At 43.6% G+C, this 19,284-nt stretch overlaps 1 protein-coding gene across 1 annotated transcript in view; it reads right to left on the bottom strand.

Moving 5' to 3' along the window:
- Positions 1-351: 351 nt before the first annotated feature.
- Positions 352-19,284, bottom strand: part of NUBPL (NUBP iron-sulfur cluster assembly factor, mitochondrial) — a 54,221-nt gene continuing 35,288 nt past the window's right edge. The window contains exons 7-11 of the mRNA XM_089691191.1: positions 18,579-18,672; positions 14,952-15,037; positions 10,645-10,765; positions 5,459-5,541; positions 352-1,439 (exon numbers count right to left, since the gene is read on the bottom strand). Coding sequence (XP_089547317.1) covers positions 1,371-1,439; positions 5,459-5,541; positions 10,645-10,765; positions 14,952-15,037; positions 18,579-18,672 — 453 coding nt within the window. The 3' untranslated portion in view covers positions 352-1,370. The remainder of the gene's footprint in view (positions 1,440-5,458; positions 5,542-10,644; positions 10,766-14,951; positions 15,038-18,578; positions 18,673-19,284) is intronic.

Genomic DNA, 19,284 nt, shown 5'->3' with positions numbered 1-19,284 from the left:
AACTCAATGCATTTAGACATCTAGATGTGGTGAAGATGACAAGCTGAAGTTCAAACCAAGCATCAGAATGGGGAAGAAAGGGGATATAAGTAACTTTGAATGTGGCGTGGTTGTTGGTGCCAAGTGGGCTGGTCTGAATATTTAAAAAACTGCTGATCTACTGGGATTTTAACACACAACCATCTCTAGCGCTTACAGAGAATGGTCAGAAAAAGAGAAAATATCCAGTGAGCGTCAGTTGTGTGGACCAAAATACCTTGTTGATGTCAGAGGTCAGATGAGAATGGACAGAATGGTTTGAGAGGTTAGAAAGGCAACTGTAACTCAAATAACCACTCATTACAACCAAGGTATGCAGAATATCATTTATGAGCGCACAACATGTCGAACCTTGAAGCAGCAGACCACACCAGGTGCCACTCCTGTCAGCTATGAACAGGAAACGGAGGCCGCAATTCACACAGGCTCACCAAAATTGGACAATAGCAGATTGGAAAAACATTGCCTGGTCTGAAGAATCTTGATTTCAGCTGCGACATTCAGATGGTAGGGTCAGAATTTGTCGTAAACAACATGAAAACATGGATCTAATTTGCCTTGTATCAAAGTATCAGGCTGTTGGCAGTGGTGTAATGGTGTGGGGGATATTTTCTTGGCACACTTTGGGCCCTTTAGTACCAATTGAGCATTGTGTAAACACCACGGCCTACCTGAGTGTTGTTGCTGACTATGTCCATCCCTTTAGGACTACAGTGTACCCATCTTCTGATGGCTACTTCCAGCACGATAATGCACCATGTCACAAGGCTCAAATCATCTCAAACTGGCTTCTTGAACATGAAAATGAGTTCACTGTCCTCCAATGGCCTCCAAAGTCACCAGATCTCAACTGAATAGAGCACTTTTGGGAAATGGTGGAACGGGAGATTCCCATCATGGATGTGCAGCCAACAAATCTGCAGCAACTGGGTGATTCGATCATGTCAATATGGACCAAAATGTTTCCAACACCTTGTTGAATCTATGGCATGAAGAATTAAGGCAGTTCTGAAGGACAAAGGGGGTCCAACCTGGTACTAGCAAGGTGTACCTAATAAAGTGGCTGGTGAGTATATACAGTATATATACACATTTTTTATCCAATGTTAAATTATAGTAGCAAATGTTTTGTAAGGCTTCTGTACAAGATAACATTCAACAGCTTAGGAAGGTGCAATCACCACTGCAACAGAACATCTGAAACAACCCAGTATTCTCTTCACAAATTTACTGTGCAGTGTCCATTCCAGTATACAGGCTAATCACCAGTGTGTGCTCAACAGACCCTTCTGTTTTGTAGAACTGGCATGATAGTTTTCCTATGTTGCTCTCTATTTGGCTGCACCATCTTCGGAAATTCTCTTCATTATTTCTTTGGCAATGCTCACATACGCCATGGCCTAGAGAAATCAAGGGTAAGGTGATAATAAATTAAATGGGATATCTGGTAAAAATCAACATTCCCCAAGCAACAGTAGTCTGTTAATTCAGCTCATATTCAACCAATGTATTGAAATGCATTCAGTACATGGTATATTCACTATTTGATTCAGAAATGTATCTTGGCAACTTTTAACATTGGATTCTTTTAGGCAGACAAACATTCCCCATGAAAAACTTTTGCTGTTTTAAGTCCACCTTTTGCAAAAAAATAATAATATTCACCCATATTAAAAAAACAAAACAAAAAAAAAAAAACAAAAACAAAAAAACCTGGATTTTTTTTTACATACTTGTGAAATCCTTTTCTTGGAGTATGTCACGGGACACAGAGAAAGCTATTCATGACCACCCCTGGAACGAACACCGCTGACAAACTTGGAACATATCTCTGCCCAGGGCAGAATGTAATTCACCTCCTCCTGAGCATCGAAGCTCCTGGTACCATCCTGGTTGATGTATGCCGTCATTGTGGCATTGGCGGACTTAATCTTTACAGGCCAACCCTGAAGCCTGGATGTCCAATACCTCAGAGCTAGTCTCACTGCCCGAAGTTCCAGGAAAAAGAACCCTTTCCCATGAAAGCCACGTTCCCTGAACTGTGGCTTCCTCCAGGACAGCCCCCCCAACCCGAGAGGTTGGCATCGATGATTAGCAACCTCCACACAACTGGCCGAAAATATCTCCCTCTCTCCAAATTGTGAGTCAACAACCATCAATTCAGGCTTTGCAGTACCCCTGGAGACAGAGATATGCAGTAATCCAGGGTTGGAATCTTCTTGTTCAAAACAGTCAGAATGTACCATTGAGAGGTCTGGAGTGGAACTGGGCATAGGGAATAGCCCTGAACGAGGACAGCATCTTCCCCAGCAACGTCATACAAAGGTGAATTGCAGGATACCTCTTGGCCTTCAAATTGCAAACCTTGTTCCTCAGGGTGCAAGGTTTCCCTGGAGGCAGAAATACTTTTGTCTGAACTTTGTCTAGGACAATCCCCAAATAATTCAGGCTCTTTACTGGTTCCAGGGCCGACTTCTTGAAGTTAAGCACCCAGCCCAGCTGTTCCAGGATCTGCATCATAAGGACCACATCCTGCCTCAGACCTGGCACTGACCGATATATGAGCAACAGATCATCTAGACAACCTATGACCGATACCTCCAAAGTTCTGAGCAGCCCCAACTCCAGAGCAAGAATTTTTGTAAAATCTCTGGGAGCCGTGGCCAGCCCAAATGGTAGTGCTATGAACTGGAAATGCTGAGTCCCTACTGCAAACCGCAGAAATCCTTGGTGAGGAATGAATATCGGCACATGCAGGTTTGTAAACAAAATATGTAGCTCTATAGGTAATAAGTGCTCAGGAACATATATCTCACTATATAGAATAAAAAAAAATGCAAAAAGAATAGTGCAATATTAATATTGAAAAGTGATGAATCTCGTCTAATGGATGAAGAGTACACATGTGAATGGATAAATAATCTGAGTGACAAGTATTAGTGAAAATAAATGTATTTGAACAGCCACAAATAATATATGGTGAATATCAATAATTATATCCGACAAATGAAGAAATAAATATTATAAGTCACTGTGAAAATAAAATCCGAACAAACCATGAATGGATAAAAATTAAATAGTGAATAATAGTGACTTCAAATTTATAGTGATAATCACATAAAATACAGTCCAACGAAGATGGTGAATGAAAACTTCCGTGCTTGTGACTTCTCGTGATAAAATGAGATATGCTTGCACTCACCAGAAGCGCAAGGTATTTGCGCATATATATATATATATATATATATATATATATATATATATATATATATATATATATATATATATATATATATATATTCCAAGAAAGGACACTGATGATTATCAGGGATCTGGTCAGCGGCAGGGGGCTCCACTGGTGTATAGACACAGAATTGGCACTCCAAACCTCTCCACTGGACCCTCACAGCATATGCGGACAACTCTTTTCATGCGTTACCATCATAAGAACGACTGCCAAATGGAAACTACTCCACCTTGAAATGGCTCAGATACAAGCCACCAAAAGGTATTTGATAGTGTAGTAATTTTTAATAGTTTGGCACAGTTTTCAGATGAACAGGATACATCAATGACAGGTATGCAGAGAAGTACATACAATAGCTAAGATGGCTGCCGGACCACCATGCAGCCTCAGCGGCGTGACGTCAGCGCAGTGAGGCCATCAGGGAGGATATTATAGCAGACATTTGGCTAGGTTCCTCAGGACCTGGTGGCAGCACATTAGTGCCCTTTCCTGCTTTACCTCCCCCACTCTGCTTTCTGGAAGACATGACTTAAAATAGCTTAAAAACCTGTGCACCTCCAGTAGTAAACACAGACCACAAGATACAACTATGCAAATAGTGTGCTGAATAAAAATACTCAATGCAAATTGCTGACCTTATGAGCTACCAAGGGCGGCTCCTGAATGACTGGCCAACGCTTCCCCCTCAGGGGAGTACTCACGTGCCCCACTGAATAGCCTGGTCTGTGTCCCGGCCACAGGAATCCTTCAGTGGTAGCAGCAGCAGCCCACGTGTGCCCCAGCCACCAGATAGATAAATATAACAGACTTCTGTTTCCGGCTCCTACTGCGCATGCACGTGCGATCCTCATGCGTTCACACCCTGCTGTGCACACGCCCCACACTCGATGGCCAGCCGCACTTCTAGGAACCAGAATGAAGTGGCTCCAAACAGAACAACAGGCAAGAATGTCCCGGGAAACCGCGAGCACTTCCCCTGGTGGAAACCCAGCCAAACAACAATACCTCTCCTTTCCCACCAAACTTGAGCTTTGTTGTTCCTCTCCCTTTTCTTTTTTAACAGAAAAAAAGGAGATATCTTGACTTCTGCCAGCCACCAACCTTCACCCATCACAGCGGGCATTGTCATACAGACCTTCAAGGACCTAGTCCCCATAATGTGGGGGCCACTGCCTCGGACCCGTATAGCACCCCAATGGAAAGCGCCTTGGTCAGATCTAAAACTGCACAGGGTTCCATCTACTTGGGGTCCAGCATTCTAAGGCTGCAGGCTACATTACAGGCAAAACCCAGAGGATTCTTCTTATCCAGTGAGGCTCGGGTACCATCCATTTTGGCTCACAGCTCTCCAAATGGATCGGATTAAAGTTCATGATTCTCGAAGGAACCATACTAGACCTTAGGTATGCTCCATGAGCACAAGCAACATTTTGTGACCATCCACCTTACAGACACTGGCGAAAAAACTGAAGTACTTCCTGTGTAGGAGGGGTTATAAAGGGGAGGATCTCCTCTGATTGGTTGGCCAGTGTCCATTCATCTATAGGTGGCATATAACCCACATAGTCATGAATAGTCTGCTCTGTGTCCTGTGATGTATGATAAAGAAATATGTTTTGTTTTTTTTTTGCATAGGAGCCTGGAAAGAACTGCAGCCACAATCAGTAGATTGGTTCAATGCTCTGGCTCCTGCAGACTCTTTCTGCAGCTGCTGGTCCATACAGAGGTACAGACTTTCAGTTAAAGGAGAAGAGGAAGCATCAATTGACTATAAGTGCTATGCTATCAGTGCACTTGTGCTGAAATGAGAACTACAGTACGTGTTCGATCATCAGAACTAATTATTATGTATTGATCATTTTGCACAATTTTGTTGGGATTTTATTTAGTAGGTTATTGATCACTCATTTTAGGTGTAGCACCTATCTCTAATTATTCTTGGCTTTTAACATATATGCTATCCCTATGTTGCTATGGCTCTGGACCAATGGTCCTTAACAGTTTTATGTGTTCTTTTGACTGGAATCCTTGTCATTGGTTCCGGTTCTTTGTTTTCAGGTCTCTCTTTTCTTTTTATTGCATGACACTGTACTTTGATATTCCTGTAAAAAATTTTTTTGATAAACATATTATGGAGAAAAAAATTACAGTTTTTTTTTTATAAGTACTCACCTCCCTGCTCTCTGGAGCAGAAACCACTACTGGCTTTCCCATGTCACAGGTTTCTCGAATGCGAATATGTAGAGGAATGTCACCTAAGCAAAAATAAACATAAATCATTATCATCAAGTCATTGTAAAGCAGCCATATAATTTATTGTCCTATTTGCCATGCATTTTAAATAAAAACAATTTCCTTAAAGCAATTTTCTAATTATTTTGTTTATTATATATATTTCAACTCCCAAATACAAATAAATGTTTAGTGCCTTTCTTTTTTTTTTTTTTTTTTTATTCCATATATCAAGAAAATACACAAAATATTTTTAGTTTCCTCAAAGTGCCTATGGGAGTCCATGACTTGTGTTACTGCTTTTAACACCCACTGTGATAGGGCAGGTCCAGGCCAGTTAAGGAATCTGTCTTCATAAACCTCTTATGTGTATTCTAAACCAAAAAAATGTGATACTAGGGCTGACAGAAACCAAATTTGCCTTTGGTCAGGGGGCAGAGAGGAAAGCGCAAAATAAGAAGAAAAAAAGATAATACAAATCTATACATATGAATACTTGCATAGCACAGCATTCATTTAACCAAATCTGTGTGGTTTAATAATGTAACAGAAGCGTAGGCAGGACAGAACACACAAAGCTTTATTGAACTATGAAAGACACTCAATCAGGACAGTTCATGGCACTCCGTGATATGCGGCTTGTAGGGACACCCATGGTAAGCGGGCTCACGGGGACTCAACGGGACCTTGGCAATGGGGTCTGACCTCAGCACAACCCCCACACAGCTTTCTAGGGACAACATCGGCTCACGGGGACTCAATGGGACTTAGGCTGTGGATTATGGTCTCAACACAGCTCCCGCACAGCGTACTAGGGACAACATTAGGCTCACGGGGACTCAACGGGTAGCGATGGCTCAAGCACTCAGGGGCATCCCAGATAGATATACTCCGGGCACGCCATGGGGCGGTTCAAGTAAGGGTAGTCTGACCGTGCAATAGGGGCAGCTCATGACAAGGGTGGTCTGTGCACACAATAGGGACAGTTCATGGCTTCTAGGGACACTCACGATAGGTGTCTTGCAGATGCTCAGCAGCAGGCGGCTTCCAGGGAGGTAGGCGACTTATGGACGCTCAGCAGCAGGCGGCTTCCAGGGAGGTAGGTGACGTGCGGATGCTCAGTAGCGGCAGCTTCCAGGGACAAAGTGGTCAGCAGACAGGGCGGCTTCCCAGGGCCCCAGTGATCAGCAGACAGGGCGGCTTCCCAGGGACCCAGCAATCAGACAGGGCGGCTTTCCAGGGCCTCAGTGATCAGCAGACAGGGCGGCTTCCCAGGGACCCAGCGATCAGCAGACGAGACGGCTTCCCAGGGGCCCAACGATCAGCAGACAGGGCGGCTTCTCAGGGGCCCAACGATCAGCAGACAGGACGGTTTCCCAGGGGCCCAACGATCAGCAAACAGGGCGGCTCCCCAGGGGCCCAGCAATCAGCAGACAGGGGCGGCTTCCCAGGGACCCAGCGATCCACCGATAGGGGCACAGCACGCTTGCAGGGGCTTGGCAGGGTCTTGGCTGTGCGGGGTCTGTGCCTGGGATGTTTCTGACCTTTGGGGGAGTCTCATGCAGAGTGCTCACCGGGGATGGCTGCGGAGGCCCGGTCCCCACCTGGACCTCTCAACGGAACAGCTTCCAGGGGGACAACACAGCACAGGAGGGAGATAGAGAGGGAGAGAGAGAGGGAGAGAGAGAGACTGGTTTCACTCTGGCCTTTTAAAAGTCGCACGGAACGCTTCCGGGTTGCCCCAGCAACAGCTGGCCCAGCATCGGGTTGCCGGGGCAACGAGGCACGCCCCCCTCACTCGGGCCGCGCTGAGGGAGCGCGGCCTTTGTCTCCGGTGGGCACAGAGCGCGGGAAAGCCTCGCGCCCGCGCGGAGACACCTTGGCCGGTGGGCGTTTCCTCCCATCCTGCACAGCCCTTTGATGTAGGCTGGCAGGACGTGAGGAATCCGCAAGGGGGGAGGGAGGGGTGAAGGGACAGGCAGAGAGACAGGCAAAGGGAGGTGAGGAAGGCACGGGCACTCCGTGACAAATAAAAATATGTATCTCCTGGTATCATAGGTATCGAAAACTTGTAGAAGTGTATGCACAATTTGTTCCCTCGCTCTGTTTCACCACTTTGTTCAGAACTCTTGTTATTGCTGCATTGAATCCAAAAAACAAAATGTAACATATTGCAGCTTACTAATTCTTGGATGTGAACTGGAACAGGTGCATCCAAGCTACTACCTCCTGTGTAATTTCTCGTCAACCTCAGGAACACAGCACCCAGCCTAGAAAGTCTCTGCAAACCTCCATAATCGGCCAATGAAAAAAAAAGGGAAAGGCTGGCCATGTCACGATTAAAAGAGAAGTTTGGGTTTTGTTTTTTTCCCCAAATCATACTTACCTAGGTGGATGCAGCATCAGTCTGATCCTACATCTGTCCCCTGCCGGCTCTAAGTATGAGAACTCAGCAATCACATGACTGCTGATCACTGAGTTCTCACTGTAACAATCATGCACACAGAGTGAAAACACCTTAAGACAGGACGTATGTTACTGGCCAGATGACCAGTTAAAAACAGCAAAACGCAGCCACCACATTTAAGGGCAGCAAAACTGCAATATTCTCATTTTTGGTTTTGGATTTAACACCAATTTAAGGCCTGCTTTAAAACAGAAAAACCACCCCATACTTCCCTATTGCCACATTATTCAGCCATGGGGCTACGTATCCCTGCACCCACTGTGTTTCTTCCAGGGAAAGTATGTGGGTAGGGATGTCCAGCTTTCCCAATGTAGCAATGAAGTCCCTACTCTACAAGGAGTTCAGAAACCAGTTTTGTAGCTCCATGCAGAGTGAAGAGGAGGACCTGATCTTCGTACTGGGCTAAAATTGACTAATGGACAGTTAAGGGACCAAAAAGTAAGTGAATAATACAAAAAACTGCAGCATTGTATAAAGAAACAGGAAACCTTCCTTATATTATGCCACCTGAATTACAGATTCTTCTGAATATACTGTATGCAAGCAGACAAATCCAAGCTGCCATAAATGTAGAAATGTAAAATAAAAGCAGAACCTCATTATAGATGCTACACTCCCACTATTCATCTACAGGGGTTAGACTAAAAAAAAATGGAAACTGTGACTGAAGTCCCATGAAGACTAAGATTTGCTCTGCAGATGCTTTTGCAGCAATTGTTCTCCTATTCCGGGTCACAATTCTGAGCAATGTCCTTTTGTCTCTTTTGGTCAGTTGACCATGTCGACCACACTTATGCCTATCAGATGACGTTTTCCTGGAAACTGTACATGCTGTCATAACCGTCGATACTGTACCTTGCAATATGGGAAATAATTTGGCAACTTCAGGTCACAGAGGCACCAGCTAAGCGGCCTCCAATAATTTGCCCTCTTTGAAGCTCAGTAAGCTCTAACATGACTCTGTATTACTAGCAGCGCATGCAGTGAATGACAGAAGTGAGGCTTTCCACCTGTTAGCTAGGTGTCTCATCACAGAAGCAAAAGAATTTTATATCACTTTCACATCTGCAAATCATGTAGTATTTCCATTTTTTTTGTCTATCCGCTATATCTGGTAATTTATTTTATAGAGAAGTTGCAGCCCCTTGCACTGGACAGGCCAGGAATCCCAAGGGATTTGTGGATTCATTTGAAGAGTAATAAAGATGCTTGCAGGTACTACAAGCTACTACAGTTCTACAGTTACATAAAGGCTAAAGTTCTCCTTTAAAACATGCACAGCCATATTTAGAGTGTAATATGTAACATGTTCTAGCAGCTGCCCCCTTGTCCTTCTGACCAGGGGCTGCCTGACAACTCATGGGGCCCCTGGGCAATAGGGGATCATGGGGCCCCTGTGTCCTTGCCCAAACTCAAAAAAGCCTATGAAAATGGTACCAGGGGCATCTCATGGGGCCCCCTACTGACCCCGGGTCCTCGGGCAGTGCCCGAGTTTCCAAATGGTCAGTCCGCCCCTGCTTCTGACTCCCTTCCCCGGTGACACCAGTTGGGGGGATTTTTTCCCCCACAGTCGTTGTCGCATTTACAAATCAGTACAGCTTGGTTATCGTTGGCTTCGCCGACTAGCAAGCAATGGATAGATTATGTTAACTCGTTACTCCCGCAGGAAAAACTCACGTATCAATATTGCAATGCTTATCGTAAGTTCCAGCAGGTATGGCAGGATTGGCTGGATACACCTGGGCTTGCCCCTCCTCAATTAATAGTGGACCGACTTTTGCAGGTGTGACATTTTCTATCAGGTGTGTGGCTCCACTCCTCCCCTTAAGGGAGATCATGTGCATCCCCCATTTTTTTCTGATGAGATGTCTCAGGTGAACCAGATGTTGTTTTTGATGTGGTTATTTTTTATTGTTTGAAGGCATGTTTTGGGCTTTGTTCCTTTCCCCCCCATTTAGGTTTACATTTGGAAGGAATAAATGGTAAAAAGGAGAAAGTAAGGTACTGTCAAGAAGGCTTTGGATCCTTGTGGTCTCTGTTTTGTTCGATTACTATTTCTGTTATTCTGTCCATTATGGGATCTGCGTATCCACATTGTTCCAATTATATGTAATCCTGTTGTTACAGTAATGTCATTGTGGATTCTGTAAGTACTGTTCCGTTTTTTTATTATCTTGGCAATAAAAGTTGTTTGGATTTAAAAAAAACAAAAAAAACAAAAATCAGCACAGCTGTGTGGGCTACACCCGTACAGCCATGTCATTCATTCACAGAGATCTGTAAATGAATAAACCACAAGTCTAATCTGGCATAGCAGCAGATGTGTAGTTTTCATTGGATTATGAGCATGCTGATTAGTACGATCGTAGTCCATTCATTCTTCCGCCACTGTTCAAACAAAGTCTGTACAGAGGTACAGGCAGAGAGCTGGAGGGAAAGCATGCAGGAGACTGACATTGCTCTTGAGATCCACTGATCGTGGTTGCAATGCTTTGCAGGATCCTGAAGGAAAATAATAAATGCACATTTTTTCCCCTAAACAATACGTGCATTATTTTTTGCTAAAAGGTGAACTTATCCTTTAAGGCACTTTTTAGGTCAGATCAGGTATGCATTCACATTCAGCGATGATAGATTATCACATCAACAGTACCCCTACCTAGAATATCTAGTCCCATGGAAGCCGCAAGTTGCCGTGCGCCATCTTCTCCAAAGATATGGGTTTCGTGATTACACTTAGGACATCGAAAAACGCTCATGTTCTGCACAAGACCTAGCACCTGTCAGGAGACAAAACCATCATTTGTATATTTACCTACAAATAGTGAACTCTTGTAAAAAAAAAAAAAATGTAATAAAATAAAATAAAAAGCAGGACCACAGGCTTTCATGTCCTCTAAATGTGGACACTTGTTCTGGAATTATTTAAATCCTGGCTACTCTTCTATCTTATCTTTGGTCACATTAAAGAACTCCAGGTCTTTATGAGATAAGCCAGCAGCATGTCAGAGAGAAGGTTGAAAACATGTAATTTACTGCAGTATCTGAACACTGTTACACAGCATGGTGAGAGGAGAAGACAAGAGAAAAGTGAATAGTACAACTCTGGAGTAAGCAACCAGGCAAGTCCCAATAGAGGGAGTGTCCCCCACGGAATCCAGAGACTGACAACCACTAGCCATTGATAGGGATAACTGCTACACCAGGGAATGACAGTCTCTAAACTCAGGTATTGATCACCAATGTACACAGACAACAGCCTGGGATAACACCTGCTAGACCCAAGGATTGACCAATGTTACAATCAGGGAGTAACCACCAATACAGCTGGCAAGTCATCATAACAACTAGAAAAATGACCAACTACATACCCAGGTAATAGCCAATACATAAACACCACAATACAAGCAGTCCCCGGGTTACAAACAAGATTTTGTAGATTTGTTCTTAAGTTGAATTTGTATGTAAGTTGGAACTGGCCATGCAGTGATGTGGGATTGCCGACAGGTCCGCAGGACAGTAGGTGGCAGCATGTGGTGAGCAGCAAGATGGCCGCGTGGCAGTTTCCGGGACCAGCATTACATCATGCTGCCTCTGTTCTTAAGTAAGAGTCATATGTACGTCGGATGTTTGTAACACAGGGACTACCTAGACCTAGGGAATGGTAATGGAGTACAACACAACACAAATATCACCTATATAGCCAGAAACTAGTCACTATATTAACTCCACCAAAGCCCAGGAACGACTACCCCATTATCACCACTACAATACACACAAACCAAAGAAAGTGATTAATACTTGCAATGCTTGTAGAGCAAGTGATTGAGTTTCAAGATGACCACTTGTTGCTAACAAAATTTTTACATTTCCCACTTTGAATTCTTTATGAATGAAATCAGCTGTCCCCAAAACATCAGGATTTATGAAATGCTGCTTTCACCTACACAACCTGCCTGGGACCATTGTACTATTTATGATCTCCATATCATCACTTATGCACCAAGCAGAGGCTTGATCTAACTATAAGGCATAAAGATGGTCTCCATTTGTCTTTTTCTCTGGTTTGGCTCTTTCCTCTGGCTCATTAGTTGCCGGGTGCTAGGGGCAATGGCCATACAGGTTGCTATAGGAGATCCCGGAATAGTGTTGCCCCACATGTAGCACTACCCCCTTAGAAATTACTGAGTATTTGGGTCCCACTATAGTCCTGCACAGCCAGGCAACTTGCATTTTCCTAAGACTTGCACCCAGGAGTCAGTAATCAGTCCTTGAGCTTGTTTTTTATGTTTTATCAGGAGGATTTCAACTTCGATGGGGGTATATGGGATGCCCAATGAAACTGATGAACTTCTTGAAATGATTTACAAGTCTAATGCAACACAGACTCTTTTGGAGAGCTAGCCAGCATCTCCTGTAGTACCACCCCAGATGGACTCCACTGCTTCTCCCAACTCTCTGGAGGTATCCTTGAGCAGGGGATCCAGTGCCTGTCGCTTTAAGAAATTAGATAGCCCTAGTAGGTTGTGAATCTGGTTTACCACCAGAGTGCTCCTTCCCTTATATGGCCCAGGGGGTGCAGGGTTACTCACCCAGTGCTTCTCCTGTGCTGCTGGTGGGTCGGTGGCTGCTACCAGTCCTTTTAGCTGGGCCGTTCCTTCCCTGCTTTACAGATGGTCCTCTCTCAGGGGGCTGGTGAGGGTCTGAGCTTTTGTCTTTTACAGCTCCACTGCCTTTAGGTGAGCCCCTCTCTCTATTTGAGCCCTTCCCAGGGTCCTGCTCCTCAGCCTCACATCTTCCCCTCTGTCTTTTATCCAAACTTTCCTGCAGCTGAGCAGGCTCACTCACTTTTAAGGGTTGTCCTGGCCCCTTGCCAAGCCTCCTGTTGGGGATTGGCCAGGCTCCTTTAAAAGTGAAGATCAGCCACTCCTCAGATCCACCCACTGCTTCTTGACCTTTCTCCAAAGTTCTAGAGCAGGAGGAATTTCCAGAGGGCTGGTCTGCAGAGCCTCTTAGCACTGACCGAAGAAAGCATATTTATATAGGGTGAATGCTTGTTGAGATTTGGTTTTACGCCACAATCACTCCAGCGCACGACTATGTCGTTTAAGATTTCTGGTGTTGTCAGTCTGCCAAGGTTGTAACGGTCGGGGCCTGATGCTTCGTGTTGTTAGAGGAGCAAGTGAGTCTAATGTGGATGAAAGCAAACTGTTGTAGACAGCAGTGGCCAGGTCAGGCAGGACAGGGGAGAGATTCTGTCATAGAGTTGGTCATTTGCAGAGTGGAAAGGAGCAGGGTTCAAGTTGTGAAGGTTTCTGCGGGTAATTGTTTGCTGCTTGGAGGGATAGGTGTTTGAAGACGAGGACACTGTGAAGGTGATGGGATTGTGATCAGCGAGAGGAAAGGGGGTGTTTGTGAGGTTGTAGGGAGTGCAAAGCTGGGAGAAAACAAGGTCTAATGTATTCCTATCAGAGTGAGGACTGTATACATTGCGCTAATGCAAAAGATGAGGTTAAGTTGAAGAGTTGGGATGTAACCGGGTTGTTGACATTAATAGAGATGTTAAAATCTCAGAGAATGATAGTGGGTAGTTCAGAGGAGAGAAAGTAGGTAGCCAGGCGGAGAAATCATCAAGAAAGCGGGACACCGGTCCAGGAGGCCGAAAGATCACTGCAATCCTCAGAGAAATGAGAGAAAACAGCCAGATGCAGTGAGTCTCAAAAGAAGAGAAGGATAGAGAGGGAGGGTTAGGGAGGACTTGAAAGGTGCTCAGTGGGGATAGAAGCAAACCAACCCCTCCTCCTTTCCGACCACTGGGTCTGGGTGAGTGAGTCCAGAGAAGGCTTCCAAAGGAAAGTGCTGCGGGAGAAGAAGAATCTGCTGCTTGAAGCCAGGTTTCTGTAATTGCTAGTAGGTTAAGGGAGCGGGAGACAAAAAGGTCATGGACAGAGGTGAGCTTATTATTATACATGATTTATATAGCGCCAGCAGTTTGCTCAGCGCTTTACAATATAACGGGAGACAATACAGCAACAATACAGTTCAATACAAAAGGGATAGGAGGGCCCTGCTCCTTCTGGAACTCTCTACCCCAATTTATCAGACTATCACCTAATCTGCTCACTTTTAGGCGATCTCTGAAAACCTCTCTCTTCAGGAAAGCCTATCCTGCCCTCAGCTAATAATGGAATCTTCTACTCTTCCAACCAGTCCATCCCCCACAGTTACTACCTTTGTACCACTAGCTCCTCCCTCCTAGATTGTAAGCTCCAAGGAGCAGGGCCCTCCTATCCCTCTTGTATTTAACTGTATTGTTGCTGTATTGTCTCCCGTTATATTGTAAAGCGCTGAGCAAACTGTTGGCGCTATATAAATACTGTATAATAATAATAATAATAATAATAATAATAATAATAATAATAAAGAGGTAGCAGTTGTTCGGATATTCTGATAGCCGCTGACAGCAGTTGCAGCGGAAGATTCATTCATCTGAACTGTATAGCTGTGTTCTCTGGCAGAGATGTATGAATTACACAAATTACTGGACAGAATTACAAATCATTTGGCAGATATGACAGTTCAGACATGTATTTCACCTACACGTTAAAGCATTTTGGCTGCAGTTGTGATTTAAGATCATTGGACACTGTCAATTAACTTGCTTGCCTAGTTAAAATGAATCATCATTGTATTTTAAACAAAACATTGATTATTACCAAGCAACACAACTTCAACCAACGAATATTATGCGTTTCACTCAGCAGGAAGGAAGGAAAGTAAAAATGCTAATTATATTGATGTTCTTCTTGAGATAATTACAAGTATTTACCCAAAAAAATGTAATTTAGTGAGTGGCTAAAAAAGATAATGTTGTGAGGTATGATCCCTCCTCCTACATAAATCTAGCAGCTTTACAACAACAGTATTCAAACAAAAGTAGTGATGAGAAAGTTAAAGCGAACTTACAGGAACGTTGACTTTCTGAAACATTTCAGCCCCTCTGCGAGCATCCAGCAGTGCAATGTCCTGGGGAGTGGAGACTATCACAGCCCCTGGGAAGATGAATCATTCAGTTACTTTGCTCCCACTCACTGCCTGGAATGAGATCCCGCTCCCACTGCCTCTTGCTGAGAACATGTACTGACCAACATGATGGGTCAGGGGAGGAGAAGACAATGAGCTATTAAACTAAACAAATACTGCTGTTGCCTTAGAAAACTTCTACATATAATTGCTGCACTGATAATGCATCATTATAAGCCCGTTTAACATTTTTGAACATAACCAGATAAAACGTACTGAACATGCTGTGTAGATTTTCTTTTTTGTACACTCATTTTTTTTCCTTAAAGGAGAACGTCTTCAACATTACAGAACACTAGAAGCTATACCATGACCTGGACAAATGAGAACCTTCACATAAACATACAGATTGGATCTCCCAACAATTATCCTTGTTGGCAGAAGGCAGTCCGAAAGAGATTTGACTACTTATGGCCAAACTGGACTAACAGGATCTGTCTGGGCTGGTAAGGATTGTCCATGCGGTTCAGGGAATAACACAAACAAATATGAGGGCCACATGCATTTGTATATTCAGTAATGAATAATAAGTACATATATGCTAGGGGAAATCCATATTCACATAGTTATAGGCAAAGTGGTTTTATAACAAGTGCCTCCAAGTCATCTGAATGTGTACTGCCACTGCAAGTGGATTTAAAGCTAAAAATTTTTTTTTTGCTTTACATAGTACGGGAAAGGGTTAAACCCCTATTTCTGTATTTTTGCTGTCTGTACCTGTACCAGAGAGATTTACCTTCACTTTCTGCCTAGGGGACGCAAATAAAATTAGAAATGAAAAATTCCTGTCTTTGACAGCTGTCATCTTGTCTCCATTGGATGGTTTCCCTCATTTCTTGCTCTGATGACAACTCTAAAATTTTGGATTTACATTCATTTTCTGCCTCACTGAGAGTGGTCACCAAGACTGATGATCCTTCTCCACACTATCCAAATCAAGAAAAGAAAAAAATGCTTTTCTTCCCTTTCGATACACTTTAATTCACTATTTGCATAACTGTTCAGCAGACCACTATTCCTTTCAAAGTATGTTTTGTGGACCAATCTAGCCATGAAGTGGCTCACATAATTTGAAGTAGTTTTAAAAGTAGGACCGAAGGCATTTTTTTTAACTTTTTCCATAGAGTAAGGGAGGGCTATCTATATCCCACTGTAACGTACATGTAAGATTTGATAGCGGAGATGTGATCTGTAGAAATATGACTGTAGATTTAGCTCATTCCATGTTAATATAAGATGTGTTCAGAATTAAGTCAGAGACATATGATCACCAATTAGCATCTGAAGGGACAGAGCTTCCTCTAGACTGGAGGTGACACCTGGATGCCAATAAGATTTGTCACCTTTGGGAAATCTGGAAGGTAAAGGCTCTAGCCAGTTCGGCTTCATGACACAGCGGGAGACCAGAGGTGGTTTTGATGTGTCTGTCAAGCTCTGAGGTATATCCACAGACCAAAGGAATATATTTCATCTCTCATAAAAGCTAAAATATTAGTTGCAGAGAGATGAAAATACTTTCTTCTGATTGGACACACTGTAGGCTACACCTGCATGTAAAACTGTATTTGTAGCCTCTGTAGAATCCCAGAGAAATGCAGAAAATGGTTATATGGCGCCTGATTGCAACAGCTGAACAGTGATTGGTACTGTCGCGATTGGACTGATGCGCTGGTGTTGGAAATTCAATCCCTGACCTGGTGATTCAAACCGTTCCTGGTCCAATCGACTTTGGGCATTTCAGTACCCAGAACGTCCTGTGGGCTGGTACAGTAACACCCCCCAGAGTTGGTTGGCCAAGGGCTAATGTCCAGCCTACGTCCATATTCCCATTAATTGAGGACCAGGGATATAGACAGTGGGATTCGTACGGAGCCAGTTCTATCGACTGGCGGATCGCAGACTTTCTCTGACTTGCTCCAGTCACAGGATAACTCTTGGTAAAGTTTTATTTCTGTTTTATTCCCTTTTATTTTATAGTCAATAGCCAATTGTGTGTCTTCTTGTATTTTTTGTAACCTTTTATACTTTGTACATATTTTATGCACTGCCCACTTTCGGGCTATTAAATCATAAAATTAATAAGTGACTTTTGGGTACTTAAGCTCAGGCTCATATCTCCAGAGAGATTGTATTGTATTGTATTGCAGTGTCTTTATATGCTCGGTCAAGTTCATTGCCAATCTGTATGCAATTGCACTACATGTTGGCAGATTGCATGCAGATTGTAAAGGTAACAGGTCTGCCAGACGAAGATCTATGTGTGTGTGGTGGCCAAGCAGGCCAGTCTGCTGATAAAACTGTTGGGCGGTGGCAAGCTACCATTTGTGGTGTATCTGGTGTGGGGGTGTGTGGACAGTGGAAGAGTGATTAACTCCGGGGTTCAAGCTTGTAGGATAGCTGGAGGAATCCGAAAAGGGTGTGCCGATTGCTAGGCTGCTCCCCAACCCTTAGCGTGCACCAGATTGTATATAAGATTCGTATCTGCCTGTGTGTGGTCGGCCAGCTGGATTAGAGTCTACCTCTAGCGGTGGCCAGAGGTAGTGCGGGCTGTGAAAGTATATCACGGCTGGTCTTATATATATTCAGATTAAGTCCCCCTTATTCCCTCTTACCCCAAGTCGCGCCTTGGTTAGCTAATCACTGTGGGCGTGTGGCTTGGATCCGTGACACCCACTGGGAGAATTCTCTTCATTTCCTGTCACATAGCCACTACAGGAAATGAAAGGAGTACCCTCCAAAGTAAGTGGATCCCTGGTAGTCACCAGGGTTTCCAGAACTAGCGTCCCCAATGGATAAATTCCCTCTCTATTCCTGTTTTTGGTGACCACTCAACATTCAGGATTTTCTTTCACTCACTTTTAGGAATAATGGACACCAGGACAAATAAAGAGGGTAAATTCTCCCAAACAGGGACACAGACCGCAATAAACACCTGATATGCATTTGAATTCCTCTTCAGTCTAACCAAAACTAAATAAGAAAAGTTTGACTTTACATCCAATCATTGAAATATCAAATAATCTTAGCTGCAGATTTAAAAATATTGAAAACAAATTTTGGATATACATTAACGTGCTAACATTAAAATACGCTCTCGTGATCCAGCCAAGAAGGTCTCTATTCAGGCACTTTCTGTTAAATGGTGACAACAGTCCTCCAATTGTCTTACTTAGTTGTGAAATGCACCTCTGGAGAAGACTCCAAGTGGCTGTGACAATGCATAGATGTCACCATCAGGAAGCCAGTACAAAGCAATGATTAGCCCAAAGCTGGAGGTTGTGCATGTAGACAGGAAGTAAAAGAGGCTAAACGTGAACAACAGCACTGATGTGGGAAAAAAAACAAATCCCCCCAAAAAACAAAACAAAAACGTACAAACAGTATGTTATAAAAAATAAACATGGTAATTGTTTAGGATACACAGTGCTATAACAAACCAGATAGGGTTATATTTGCATTAATCGGATGCAAACGATGTACAACTGTGAAGGTCTGGCGTCTGATTCATACCAGATATTGGGATGTTCTGAGATATAGACAACTGTACATCTCCAGTTCCAGGTGGCATGTCTATAACCAGGTAATCCAATTCCCCCCAGTCAACCTGTAAAATGAAAACATGATACATTAAAGTGGTGGTAAACCTCAGACATGAAATATGAACAAAGCACATCCTTCTATAGTCTGTACTTATCTCAATGAATACTATACAGGATTTATGTAGCGCCAACAGTTTACGCAGGGCTTTATAATATAAAGGGGAACAGTACAAGTACAATATAGTAGGAATAGGAGCACTAAGTGTAATTTCTGCCTGCTACGTGGTTCCACTCCTATCAACATGAATCTCTTCTGACAAGTTTTCCTGACACCAAGAGAAAAAAAAGGGTGACGGGAGGAAGCTCTAGCACACAGCCCGTGATTGTCAGCTTCAGCTCTGTTCCTGTGTGTGCTGTGTGAAGGGGAGTGTGTCGTTTCCCTCCAAATCAGCTCTCCCTGAGCTCTGTAGAGTACAACTTCAGCTCCCCACCCCCTTTTTTTTCCTGAAAACTCATATAAGCTTTATAAATTCTGGACTCTGAACAGCTGTAGAGAAGATATAAATGCAGATAAAAAAAGGTACAACTTATGTAGGAGGTTTTGTTTCATCTCTACGCATTACATGAGGCCAGTCACTTCATTGGATATAAGTAAGGGTTTACAACCACTTTAAATA

This window comes from Staurois parvus, unplaced genomic scaffold (assembly GCF_062004578.1).
Source record: "Staurois parvus isolate SC_StPar_1 unplaced genomic scaffold, SC_StPar_1.0 ptg000553l, whole genome shotgun sequence".
NCBI classification, from domain to species: Eukaryota; Metazoa; Chordata; class Amphibia; order Anura; family Ranidae; genus Staurois; species Staurois parvus.
The sequence above is the reverse complement of the archived record's forward strand: the minus strand, read 5'-3'. Positions and strand labels throughout refer to the sequence as shown.